This window comes from Pteropus medius, unplaced genomic scaffold (assembly GCF_902729225.1).
Source record: "Pteropus medius unplaced genomic scaffold, Ma_sr-lr_union100, whole genome shotgun sequence".
In the NCBI taxonomy this organism is placed as follows: domain Eukaryota; kingdom Metazoa; phylum Chordata; class Mammalia; order Chiroptera; family Pteropodidae; genus Pteropus; species Pteropus medius.
The window spans coordinates 14,500,420-14,515,169 of record NW_024342467.1 but is presented as its reverse complement, the minus strand read 5'-3'; the positions used below and the strand labels follow the sequence as shown (position 1 = coordinate 14,515,169).

Genomic DNA, 14,750 nt, shown 5'->3' with positions numbered 1-14,750 from the left:
GTACTTCATCACATTTTGCCTTGCCTGGTGGGTATTTTTGTCTAAACAGTGAAAAATAAGGGAAAGGACACTAAAGTAAATGCCAGGCACTTTTTACCAGCTGTGTAACCGTATTATGTTGTTTAATCTCAACTGCTCATTTTTATCACTAATGAAAAAAGTTATTTATCTTCCCATTGGTTTGACAATTACCTAAGCTGTGAACGTGAGAGTCGTGAATATCACCATTACACTCTAGCCATCTCTACCACGTCATATCATAAAAAGGTTCAAAAATTTCACTCTGAAAATATAAGATTTAAAAAGGACCACTGGTAAAATTATCTTAGTCTGTAAATGTGCCACCCTCTCAATCCCCATGGGGGAAACTGAAGAATATTAAGAGCATTACATTTAGGTATACTTAATTATAACTTAGTAAAGTTAAATAATTTAGAACTTCCTAGTCTTTAGTAGCACAAAAATATGCAAATTATATACACATATATATATCTTTTATCCATATTAGCTAAACAGCCTGCTATTTTTTTCTCTAACATTCTTATAAATATCATTTACTATTCAGGCTTTTTTGATGCCTTATGGTACACTGGCAAAAATGTACTCTGCAGTATTTCACTTAGGATCATAAGTGACACATTTTGGTGATAAATTTAAAATTCTTATACGAATTTTAAAAATTACTAATCAAATATTATACTCCCACAAAAATGTCAAGGCCCTAAAAAAATTTTATGTACACATTCATGTTTCTTTTTAAGAGAAGAAGGATAATGATCACTTTTCATCTTAAAAACTAAGCATTAAAATATATAATTCTGATAACCATCTTAATTCACAGAATTAAAGTCATAAGACAATGCATATGAGTATACATTTTCTTGGTTCATAGTTTATGAACTAAATGCAACATAACTAAATATATAATACACTTTTATTTATACACTAAAATACTGTCCCAATTATCCATATTAAAAATGTACATTAGATTAATAAAAATTATAGATAATACATTTTCAAAGTACCAGGTACTATGCCTCAAGTTATACGAATACTAAACTTACTTTGTAATTGTCTTCTACTTCAGCTAGTTCTAGTTTTACATTTTCAGCAATTTCTACTTGTTCTTTCCATTTCAGCTCCATTTTTGCAAGTTCATCAGCATATTTATTGCATTTCGTTTTCTCATCCTAAATGAAATTAGTAAATTACCACAAGATTTTAAATCCATATAGAGCCAATATCTACACAAACATAGATATGTGGTGAATGTTTATTACAGCATTATTGTAAACAGTATAAAAACTAAAATAACTAAATGTCTGTCAGGGGAAGACTGAATAAATCATTTTATATCCACACAATAGAATTAATGAAGAAAAACTTCAAGACACATTAACTGAAAATAGTAAGTTGCAAAAATAGAATATGTAGTATAATCCTATTTGTTTTAAAAGTTGTTTAACACAATTTTATATGATGCCTATGCAGTGTATAAAAATATAAACCAAATTATTACTAGCTCTTATCTCTGGGGATCAGGATCATGATGGTACTTTTTACCATCTTTATTCTTTATTTCTGTACTGACGTAAGATTTCACAATAACCATGTATTACTTTTGCAAAAGGAGGTAATAAAAATCATATATATATAATGCCACTGTTTCCAGACATTAATAAATAAAACTGAGATTTCCTGACCAAGACAATCTCTAGATTGACTTCTTATACACTGATCTTCTTTATAACGCAGAATGTTAAAAAGAAAGGAATTATAAACATGACAAAATTGGCCAATTTGATTTTGAATGTTTTTGTTCAAGGTGAAAGTTTAAAAATATGCTTTGAGCAATTCAATGGAGAAAAAGTATTTTCAACAAATAATGCTGGATCAACTGAATAACCATACTACACATACCATACCTCACACTATCCACAAAAATAAACTTAAAATGGTTAATACATCTATATGTAAAATCTAAGACTATAAAACTTCTAGAGGACAAGACAGCAGAAAATCTTTACAAGTTAAATTAGGTAAATGTTTCTTAGAATATAAAAAGCACAAAACACAAAATAAATTGATGCTCTGTACATCATCAAAATTAAAACTCTTCCTAAAAACCATTAAAGAAAAGGCAAGCCATAGACAGGAGAAAATATTCACTACACATATATGAGACAAAAGACTTATAACCAGAATATAGAACACTTAGAACTCAGTATGATGAATCACCCAATCTTTAAAGTGACAAAAGATATGACCTCTTGCAATAAGAATTAAGTACGATATCAGCAACAACATGCACATGTCTCAAAATAATTATGGTCAAAGAGGACAGGAAATAAAGAGTACGTACTATATGATTCCATTTATACAAACTGTACAAAAGGCAGACTAATCTTAGTGGCAGAAAGCAAGCCAACAGTTTCCCAGGGATGGAGTGGGGGGAGGATGAGTTGCAAATGGGATGGGTACTAAAAAAACTTTGGGGAGTAATGGAAATGTTCATTATCTTGACATGGTGGTAGTTTCACAACTATATATGATAAAACTGATCAAACTGCAGACTTTAAATATGAGTTTATCGGACTTCAATTTACCTCAACACAGTTGTAAAAAAAAAAAAAAAGTACCTTGAGAAGTTTTTAGTTTCAATGGAACATTCTATCTTCCTTTCGGTAATACTATATAATGAAAATTGTTCCAGAATCGTTTCATTATAAAAAAAAAAGTTTTAGTCCCTTATAAACAACTTTGAAATCAAAGGTAAAACTGTTCTAACCAACCCACAGAAGGAAAAATCATTGGAAGCAACATAAACATTCAAAGTTTGGTTAAAAGATTGCATTAATATTACTTAGAAGGAGGTAACAATATTTTAAATTGCTCTAGTAACCTCGAGGTAATGCATGAAGTTCACTCTATAGCTCTAAAAATTATCCCTCTCCTCTCCATATGCAAAGAAACAGATACGAAAACATATTTAAACAAAAAGTACATGCATAAAAACATCTTTTCCGCTCTTCTGTAAATCAGATATAAATGAGAAGCATTTTTCCCCTTTGTCCTTTAATACTCCAAATGTGCTGCAAAACTGAAATGCTTGAATAATACAGTTTAAAATAATCAAAATAAAAAAACATCATAAAGGCAACAACTCAACTGATTAATGTTTTTTTCCCACTTGGGAAATCTGATCGTTTTAAGATGTGGTAGAATTCTTTGTTATTATTACAGTAATTGTTAAAGGAGCACTTCTCTTTTATGAAGTTCAAACACCTTTCACGTATCCTTTTAAATAAGACAATTAATATCCACCTTTAATCAGTTGCCCATTATTAATAGAAACATTAGGTGAACAGAAAGTAATTTTAAGGTCATGATTTAAATCACAAGCCTAATTAGAAGGTACACAGAACAACATCCCTCATCATCTCAACAGTTAAATGAAATACCAATATACAGGTATAAAAAAGAAACCCTAGGACATCCATCCATCAAAACAATAAAGGTAAGCTAAGACATTACATTTGATAAATCTATCTTTCACTTACTTACAATGTAGCTAGCTTACCTGCAAGAGTTGTTTACATTTATTATATTTTTCTGTTTTGTCAGCAATTTCTTTGGTCATTTCACAGACTTGCCCCTTTGTTACAATGTCAAAATCTGTCTCAGCTATAACAAGGCAGAAAATAAGATTAAAAATTATTTTCCCTCTTATATTATCTTCCTGTTCAGAATAACTTTAAGGTCAGTATACTGTGAAATATAGTAAATGGAATACGGAAGGTGAGAACATTTATTTAAAAATATGTATTCATATACTAAATAAACAAAGGATATAACATCAACTCTAGGTGAGAATATTTGAAATGTCAGTTTGGCCAGAACCAAGTTCACATTCAATAACGAAAGGATCATTATTTTTTTTTAATTAGCTCAAAATAGATCGAAAGCATACTCTGAGAAAACATTTTAAAACTTTTTTCCAGTCCTTCATTACTATTCACTAGGTCTTTATTAAGTAAATAGTCTACAACACCATCTAGGTACTACAGAGGATGTACAGAAATGGAAAACAGGATCCTGTTCTGTAGCAGCTGAACCTAATTAAATATTTAATAGTATAGGAAATTTACAATACATTTAAAAATTATAAAACATCAATTGCCCCAAACATTACACAAGGAAATATACTTTTATATACTCTAGTACTTACTTTCATTATTGGCAAATCGTTAACATAAGGTGAAAAAAATGAAAACAAGTGAAAACCTAGAGTTAATTCAAATTTTCATGTTATTCATGTATTCACTGTCTCTAATCTGTTCTATAAATTAATAAACTAATGTAAAATTTAACTTATCCACCAACAAGTACACTAACGAGAAAAAGTACCCTATTGATCCAAAAGCAGCCAGGGAGAGAGATGAGAGACACCAAACAAGGGATTTATAAGTTATTTCCCCCAACAGAATTGTACAATTAAAATGTCAGAAATGTTCCAAAATTCCACAGATTTAGTGGAAATTTAATTAAAAATTCAATTTTTGGCTTTTGTCTTATAGCCCAAATGATAACATATTTGAGCTTATAAACACCAGCTCACTGAACATTTATCAATATTCTCATGGACAATGGACTCGTGGTTACCAGAGGATGGGAGTAGGGGGGATTTAAAAAAAAAAATCAAATAAATCAATCAATCTCCTTAAAAAAATAAACAAATAAAACTGGAAAAAAATATTCTCATGAAGATAAATACTCATTCACACTCACATTTTGTATATTCACCACATGCATGACTTACTTTTAGACCCTTACTTTCCCTTTGCCTCAAATTCCTTCACTTATAAAGATTTAACGCTCCCTAAAATTCCTACACCTGGAACAGGGCAGAATAAATCAGCATAAACGCTTTTCAAGGCAGGACACTACACAAAAAGTCTAAAAGATTTTTACCTGCAGAAGGTGGTGGCTTTACAACTATAGTAGAGGCAGCAGTGGCTGGGTCTGTGTTTGAGGTATCATTCACTTTCTGCTGATTCCCAATTTTCTTTGAGAAGACACTATTATTATTGGCCTATTCAAAACATTAACAATAAATTGTTAAATTAATTATATTTTCTTCTTATAGTAATTGTGTAAATAAGAATCATATCAAGAAATCTTTGGGGGTGGCTCCATAGTGTAGTGGTTAGCACGTCTGCTTTGCACGCAGAAGGTCCTGGGTTTGTGCCCCAGGCGGAGCCACAGACCATACCGTGGGTATGCCTGGACGCCCGCCCCACTCAGATATCCAGTTCTTAAGGGGAAATGGCAACATCCATGGGTCAGGGGTAGAAGTGGGGGTTGGGGTGGTGAAGGGAATTAAAGGAGTGGGGGGGAAGAAATCCTGAAAAGTCCACAAAGTTCCTATTATCCTAAAAGCCAACAAAGACTAAAGTTGCACACATCGCTTTACTCACATTACAAAAGAGAACCGTATTACATTTTTTCTTAGAAAATCATCAAAACAGGCCATTCACGGAAATCTCACAAGTTTTCTACTACGAAGTCATAATCAAAGGCCCAAAACAACAATTTGTACATGTGGGTCATATTTAAAGTATAATGTTTTTCACAAAAGCCTTCCTACTTTATCACATGCGTTTCTTGCTCCTTTTAGATTTCAAAAAAGACTGGGAAAATATCTGTATCATATAGTACAGTACAAATAAAAATGTCTTTACAGTAAATTTGGTTAGTAAAGAGAACTGTGGTATCATTCTCAACTTCAGATTTTAAATGGGTTTCTTTACTTCCAAGACTCCATTATGTAGCAAGGCCTTATATTTCAATACGATTTGGGGGCCCGCATTAAAACCCACAGATAACAAAATAGAAACATTTTGATTTTACTGAATATGCCTGCTCACTCTCAAATGGAACACAAATTAATTAGCTAACACTTTTTCACTCTTCCTAATCTAGTGGATATGACTAGGATAAAAGAATTCACCAATGACAACTGAAAAACCACCTAAGACCTTGAGGATGATCAATGGTGAATCTCACTGAGGACAGGTGTCACTGTCTTAAGGAGAGATTCAGTAATATGTATTGCATCTTTAAGTGAAAAAGACATTTATGAAGATCTTAGAGGAAAGTGCTATAGAGGGCTCCCTCCGGTTTTTTTGTTTTGTTTTGTTGCTGCTGCTCTTTCTTTGTTGGTTCTCCAGCAAATAAAAAGTTCAGATTTTAAAAAAAGTATCATTATAAAATTAGGTCAATGACTTGAACTCAAGCAGAGGTAAATTACATTTAAAAGGTTGATAGAATAAATTTGATTTGCAAACAAAATATTGGTAAGAGAAATATTACACGACATTTCAATTCAATTATACTTACTGACTGGTCTGAAAGTTTGTTTATTTGTTTCTGGAGCCTCTGGCATTCCTTGAATTTTTCTTTATAATGATCTGCTGCCATCTGAAGACGAAGTTTCAGATCTTCAACTTCTCTTCTCAGTTCATGTTCCAGTGTATCAGTCTTTTCCTGAGAGAAATAAACACTACCTTTACGAAAAAGATAAAAGTTTCATATCTTATAATGCAAGAGTAAATCTAAACTTCATTTTCACTTTTTTCTGGCTTTTAATTTTTATTTGTTTTGGAGTTTTGGCTACAGAACCACACTACCTCTCCTAATAAATCTGGCTTTATATTCTTAGGACTAGGGTTCATTAAAAAACTAGAGAAGAATCATCCACCTCCCGAGGAGCAAGTATTACCCTGTTAAATAACCATAATACCATTTTATGCAGCTAGTAAATAAGAAATTCCAAACAAAGCCATATATACCTGACATCAGAAAGTTTAATTAACAATAGAGCAGCTTTTACTAACCATTAGGAATTTGCTTACAGCACTTTTTCTTAAAGCTTACATTATTTTCAACCCAAGAAGTTACGATGACTAAACAAAATTAATGGAAACTTAAAATTCTGTGATCAAGAACCTGACCTGATTTAACGTAACTCATTCTAATAATGAGTTTTGAGCAAAATGGAAATTCAAAATTAACCTGGTCTTTTTTCGCAGCATTTAGTTTAAGTTCTGCCACTGCATCATCTAACTGCTTTTTGACTTTCTCGTTTTCCAAGCGTGCTGTATGTAGATCTGCCATCGTTTTATCTCGCATGTTTACAGCATCACTAAGTTCTTTAGTCAGAAAGACAACTTCTTGCCGAGTTGCCTGAATCTGTTCCTCTGCTTTACGAAGTTGCTCCTTCAAAATAAATGTATCTTCCTGAAGAAAGGCAAATATATTTGTAATTAAAACATTCAAATAAAAAGCAATTTTTACTGATATTTCAACAAATCCAAAATTTTAAATTAAATGTTTTTCTAGTCATGACTTAAATGAAGTAAATAAGTCTATAAAAAAACTTAAGATGACTTTGTTTTTAGAGTCACCATACAACAACCCTGTGCACTGGGTATCACTACCACTTTATACATGATGAAACTGAAATACAGAAGACAGGCAACACACCTAGCACTTAACAGCCTGGCCTAACAGAGACTCAGATCAAAGCTTTCGTCCCCCAAATCTCTCCACAGCTGGAAGTATTAACCTTCATTTTTTATAATCATCAATAAAGACTTTCAAAAACTTCTTTGTAACAAAAAATATGTCCTTTAAAAACACTGTACTTAAAAAACAGTAATATTCTAATATTAGGATGGGTTTAGGATAATCTGTACACTTCCAAAGAGTTGGATTCACATAATCTGTAAGTGGTATAACCTTTCTCATCAGATTTTTAAAACATTCATGAACACCTTTAAAAAGCTTTTGATCTAGCAATTTTATTTTCATGCATTTTTAAAGATATGAACCTAGGTTTAGCTTTCCAGGGAATACTATTTTACTGAAATATTCAGTAAAATATTAAAATAATGAACAATTATAAGTCAAAAATGTCTAAAAATGAGAATCTATTATAAATTATGATATATCCTCCACATAATGAAAGTCTATACAGCCATTACAAACAGTAATATATAACACAACACTGTTAGTATATTATTGAGAAACAATCTGAAAATAACTGAAAATTTAAACACGTGACCCAACAATTGCACTTGGAAGAATTTATTCTATACATTTATACACGTGCCTAAATAGCCATACAAGGATGTTTATTGCAACTCGCATGTAATAGCTAAAGATTGTACATAGCTAAAAACAATTACATTCTATATAGCTGTTAAAGAGATACTACACAGCTGTTCTAATGAGAAAAGATCTATATGCGTACTCATACTGCAAGATACTCATTCCATAACCTTTTAAAAGGTTTTGAGACATTATACATATTCTCTGTACATGTAATACTTTTTAATAAAACTAGTTAATAGATTTCTAAAAAAAATAAAAATTCTATAATGATATATCTGAGAAAAGACAAGAGTTACTTTTACTTTGTACCCTCATGTATTGTTTGAATTATTTCATAAACATGACCTTGCACTGCTTTTATAATTTTAAAGTTTTAACAATTAGGAGTCATATTTCCATTCCTATGTTTTTCCTCACAAAAGTCTTGCTTAAATAGGAAAAAGGTAAGAGATATTTTTAGCATGGTAGTAAATAACTAATAAGCAATTGAATGTATCTTTCATTTTTACACTTACAATCTGCTACATTAAATACCCTGAAAAATAACTTGGGCCTTAATCATTAATTCTGAAGGTCATGCACATCTGACATTTTACGTGTTACATTAACTTATGCCCGAGTGTATTTAACAGCAAACTACTGAAAACATAATATTCATCCATAGAAGAAATCAATGTAAATCTACATAATGCAGTGTTACACCACCATTTTTAAAAAATCAACACGATCTCTATGAACTGATATGGAATGATTTCCAGTTTATATTGTTAAATTTTTAAAAAGTGCAAAAGAGTATATATAGCATGGCACCTTTTTTTAAGAATCAAGAAAGAGGAGCATGTGTGCACACGTACATGCACATAAGCTTATTTTTGCAAAAAAAAAAAGATACAATGGAAACTAAAGTGTTTTTTAGGGAAGAGATCAAGTCATTTGGATATATTTTTTATATCATTTTGTCTTCTGAATGATGCAACTATTTTACATAGTCAAAAAATTTTTAAAGGTTAGAAAAATAAGCAAATCTTAAAATTAAATACTAATAAAAATAAACTATATGACAAATTCATAACGTTAAAAAATAATGCAAGTAATTTTAAACATGGTACTCTACATCTTTAGTGAAATATAGTCAAAGAAAAAGGAGTTGAAAAGATCTTGATTTTATTTAGAAGATTTATTGTTGGAAGTGGCATCAACATAATAATTCTGAATCTACTGGTGCGTATAGCTGAGTAGAGAATATAATGATGCTTTGAGAAAAAAGGGTTCTCGCACTGGTAGAAGAGATATATAAATATGGAATAGAGTTATATAAATATGGTAAAGAAGAACACTAAGGTACTAGATTTGAATTGGAGATATTGATATAAATTAAAGACTTACAATGTCTGTCCAATGTACAAAGTACAAAGAGGCAACTAGCCCTAGTAGCATAAGAATCCAATTCTTGGTTTTAAAATACCAATCCCTTTGAAAAAACTAAGGGTCCTTGGAGAAATGGCTAATATCAGGTCTGGGGCAGAACCTAAAACTGTATTATGCAGTTTATGCCACAAAGTAAGGAAGTAGTCAAAGCATTAGGGGAAAATATCGAAAAGACGCAAAAGCAGGTTTGAAAAGGTCCCTCCCTGCCCTCAGGCCAAATAAGGGACAATTGGGTATGAAAAATAATAATGATAATGCATAACGGGCTTTTAAAAGAATCCAAAGACCACAGTGATATACAAAAGGAGAAGAGGGCAGCAGGGAACCTCATTATAAAAGAATACCTACTAACAAATTTAAAAGAAATGACAGAAGCTTTAAATCGTCATTGTAAAATCATTAATGTAATAACTGGTGTAGGTAGGGATCATCAAGAGCTAAAAAACATTGGGTAAAAGATTACTGGGGAATAAGATGTTCACATGACCTCAAGTATTATCTCACAGATTACTCAATAATCAAAAAGAGGGAAGGGCATTGACACGGACTTTAAACAAATGACTAAACCCAATGTCATCAAGAATGGAACTGACATTATGTGACTTTTGATAGATTGCAACAGAAATGTACAAAATATCATCTGTGCCTTTTCTTGCTAAAAATATTTGACCTCATCTAGTCATGAGAAAACAATGGACGAATCTAAATTATTGAACATTCTCTCAGACAAGCCTTCTTCAAAAATATCAATGTCATAAAAGACAAAAAATACAGGGAGACTACTATAGATTAGAGCAGACCAAGATCAAAATAAATTAACTGGGTCATCTTTGAGCACTCCGGGTTCGAGAAATTTTAAAGGATATAGAAAAATATATTTGGGACAATTTGAATGTGGACTAAAACTATATATGAGAATGAGTATTATCATATCGATGTTCATTTCTTAGGTGTGCTAATGGTCTTACGGTTATAAAGAAGGTACTTGTTGATAGGGGAGACATGCTAAAGTATTTAGGGTGAAATGTCTTAATACTTGCGACTGACTTTCAAATGGCTCAGGAAAAAAACATAAATGGGGGAAATAAAGATAGCAAAATATCTGAGGATACATGTATTCATTGTTCTGTTCTTCCAACTTTCCTAAAAGTTTGAACTTTTTCAAAAGAAAAAGCTGGGGGGAGGGGAGATTAAAAATAGAAACCACCATATTGTATACATTTAATAATGTTTTACGATCTTCAAATACATATTGCAAAACTACTTACCTTGCTTGAAGTTGTAAGTAGGAAAGCCCTTTGCAGACTATCCTTTTCAGCCAAACAGAATTGCAGCCTGCCAATCTCTTCTTTGAAATGAGTAATCATGTTTTCTTTGTTTCCATCTATATTCTTTAAAGTCTGGACCTCTGACACAAGCTTGGTATTTTCTATTTCTCTATTCTTCAAATGTACCTGCAACAATGCTTGAAAATGTCAAGAATATTCTAACTCCATAACCTAAGTTAGTCAAAGTTTAAAATACCATTGTTTATCTCTAACCCAAATATGATTAAGGGAAAGGAAGACTTCCTCTTTTTTTCCCCCTGTCTTTATTGAAATATAATTGACAATTAGTTGCTTGTAAGGAAGACTTCCTCGATTAGGAGTCAGGAGACCCAAATTCTGCCAAATGACTAGCTAAGCAGAGCAGAACACAGTTTTTCCATTTTTCAAAAAAAAACTTTTCCATAGAGATTAATTCTAAGGTCTAACAACATTACCTGATCACTAAAGTCTTTTCCTTTGATTTAATGATTTTAAATTCTCTTTAAAATCGCAAACAGATTTGGTTGTTCTTTTGAGAAAACAGATTATGTTAAAGATATATTCGGATAGTAAGGCACAACCAGATTCTGGAAAACATCTTAAAGTAATTCAAGTTTTGCATGTGAAAAGTACTGTCATTTACGTCCTGTGTACCTAAAAATATATTTGTTGATTAACCCAACTATTATTGATTTTCCCAGGAACTTTGGCTGCAGCTGCTCATTTGCTGACAACAGATATACAAATCAAATTCTATAACTGAAATGATAAAGCATACACATATCTAATACCCACAATAAAAGAAATGAATTAACATACTTCTTGCACTTCACTCTTTAAGTGTATCAAATGCTGTAATACTAATTTCTGTTCACAAGGACAGAATTTAACTCTGGCTTCTCTAAAGGTGTCTGTCAGCAGTCAAGACCTCTGCAGCATCACTTTAAAAACACTACCTAATTATCATAATCATCAGCTCATAAAAGTATTTTACCAATTCCTCTCAATTCTGATAGGGCAGAGATGGGTTATATGACCCAATAGGGGCCAGAAGAGAGAGAAAAAGAGTCTCTCTAGTTATTCATGTGAACAACTTGGATGGGAAAGTATTGTTCTAAGGTTAACAGTATACTATGTCATACTTGTTACGTGGAATCTCCTTGCCAAAATAACACAAAACAAAAATCCTAAAAGAAGCATTTTACTTTTTAACTTTCGAGGTACACACACACAAGTAAAATGAAACACCGTTCAGAACACTGGGAGGTTGGAAAAAAGTGACTCAAATGGAAATTTCAATGTCACTTTGATCCCGACTGCTAATGCTTACAGAAAAGCAGATACTGAAACACTGTAAAAGAATAAATACCAAGAAATCTCATTCTTTTCCTTCTTTCCTCCCTACCAAGTCTTTTGCAAAGGACTCATCATTCAGGGGTACGACCTATACACACAGTCTTTGCAGAAAGTAAGAAAAAACGAGAGATAATATACGGAATAAAAATGCTGGATTTACCCTAAAATGTGCTCGCCAACTCTCTATAAAACACCAAAAGTGCTGTTCTCAGAAGAGAGAAAAGAAAGGTAGAGTGGTAAGGTGACAGCTTTAGGGACAGCTTCTCCTCTTTCCAAAATAAGTCATCCTAGTTATCACTACATTGGTTCACTTAGGACCATCCTAAACCCTTCCCAATCCAGCAACACAGGTTTATTCAGGACCTTCCTAAACCCTTCCCAACACTAACTAGTAAGCCTTTATATTTATTACCAAATTAAATTGAAGACATAGATATTCTATTAATCGTACTGTTTCTCACTGTGCTAACAAAAAGAACACAGAAAGCACTTAATTATCCAGAGAAAAAATGCCCAAGTCTTTTCCTAGCAACAAAACTCAAACATTCTCACTGAAATCCATAGTAACATTAAATTTAAAAATGTTATAGATGCCAAATTGTCACTTAGTTAAAAGATGCTCTATATAACTTCAAAAAATATGCATTTGGAAGTAGTCTTCGAAATCATATAAATGGTATTCCAATTGCATCAATTCTCCTCTTCTAGATAGCTCTATTATTTCCCATTTTCACAAAATCTTGTTCAAAAACCAAACATTATTTTTAGGTACTTTCTCTTAAAGGGTCAAATCATAAAATTATCCACCAGTTATCTTCAACTATTTTTCTTCTTGTTTTGAAAGCAATACACGTGAATACCCACATGCACGCATCACCACGAGGGGCAGCAGTATTCCAAGAAACAGAATGGGTATTAGCCCATGACAAGCAAAAAGTCCCTATCTATGCTCTACTCTGAGGTGCCCAGTAAACTCAGTATTTCATTTTTTTATCTTTAAAAAACAAACCACCACCACCAGAAATGAGAAGGAAAAACCCACTATAATAGAACAAATCATATTCTAGTTTCTTAGTTTAAATTGTGGCTGTCAAATACTGACTACACGCAGTTGTATGCTTTTATCTTTAATCAAGTTATGAGTATTGTCCTTTTCTACTCTAATCAAGAGACTGAATCTATCTGAATAATATTGACTTAACTTAGAATGTTCTTGAAATTCCTTGTCTGCAACTATGATCAGGAACTGCTTATGAGCCACGTAAGACAAATAAGTCTCAATCTACATCTATGTTACTGACAATTAAGCTAAGTATTTCAGAATCACTTAGAAAAAAAATGCAAAAGATGAAGATTTGTTATCGGTAAGAATATCTTTTTTAAAATACAGTCTCAGACAATTATTCCCAAAGTCAAACTCTAAAACATGGCCATCATCACTGAAATAATGTTCTCCCTAAGGTTTACATGTTCTTAAAACAGGTAAGTAATTGGTTATGTAAATCCTGTTAACAGATATCTTGTCTTGTTACTGTAAACCTCTTTGACTTATACATTACCTGCTAAGCATCTAGAATACCAGCAAACTCATTTCCTGGAAACTACTTTTATGCACTATACACAATGAGGTAGTTTTAAAATGCATCCCCTAATCTTTTGATACTCCTCTCTTCAAGAAATGGAGCCTAACATTCCCCCCTCTTTGAGTGTCGGCTGGACCAAGTGCCTTCCCTCACTGTACAACTTTGGAGACTGGGTCATAAAATGCACTGCATCTTCCTCCTTGCTCTCTCTTGGATAGCTCACTCTGAGGGAAGTTGGCTGCCAAGTTGTGAGGACATTCAAGCAGCCACTGAAGAGGCCACACAGCAAGAAACTGAAGGGCCTCCTGACAGAAGTCATAGGAGTGAGTCACCCTGACAGCAGATCCCACAGTTACAATCAAGCCTTAGGCTAACTGCAACTACCTAAGAGACCCTGAGCTAGAACCACTCAGCTAAGCTGCTCCCAAGTTCCTGACCACTAAGTTTTGGAGTAATTTGTTACACAGCAATAGGTAATGGAAACGGAAAGAATAAATTACCTTATAAAGTTCCTTCTCATCCTTTTCTGTCTTTAACTGATGTTCAAGTTGTTCTCTTTCACACTGCGCCTTCCTGAGTTTGTCCTTTAAACTGAGGTCAAGTAACATTAATGTAGTCAAAAAAACTTTGTTAAAACATTTTTAAAACAAAGATGTTTTTTAAAAGCATCAGAAATACCTGTCCAATTCAGTTTCTTTTTCAACTGCTTTATTTGTCACTAACACAATATCTCCCTCAAGTCTGAGAGCTTTGGATGTAGCATAATTGTATCTCCTCTTAAAGTCTTCGTTTTCCATTTTTAAACTTTCTGATTCTTCAGTAAGACCCTTAGAAACAAAGTGTTTTGAGAAACATAATTAGTAAGACAAACATGTATATCTTTAAGAAATCTATGTATTCT

At 32.4% G+C, this 14,750-nt stretch overlaps 1 protein-coding gene across 2 annotated transcripts in view; it reads right to left on the bottom strand.

Annotated features, from left to right (window-relative positions):
- TAX1BP1 (Tax1 binding protein 1) overlaps positions 1 to 14,750 on the bottom strand; it is a 68,085-nt gene that overhangs the window by 27,479 nt on the left and 25,856 nt on the right. For both annotated transcript variants that reach the window (XM_039862619.1, XM_039862620.1), the window contains exons 6-13: positions 14,528 to 14,676; positions 14,350 to 14,440; positions 10,872 to 11,057; positions 7,075 to 7,299; positions 6,400 to 6,546; positions 4,972 to 5,092; positions 3,581 to 3,684; positions 1,065 to 1,190 (exon numbers count right to left, since the gene is read on the bottom strand). In XM_039862619.1, coding sequence (XP_039718553.1) covers positions 1,065 to 1,190; positions 3,581 to 3,684; positions 4,972 to 5,092; positions 6,400 to 6,546; positions 7,075 to 7,299; positions 10,872 to 11,057; positions 14,350 to 14,440; positions 14,528 to 14,676 — 1,149 coding nt within the window. The remainder of the gene's footprint in view (positions 1 to 1,064; positions 1,191 to 3,580; positions 3,685 to 4,971; positions 5,093 to 6,399; positions 6,547 to 7,074; positions 7,300 to 10,871; positions 11,058 to 14,349; positions 14,441 to 14,527; positions 14,677 to 14,750) is intronic.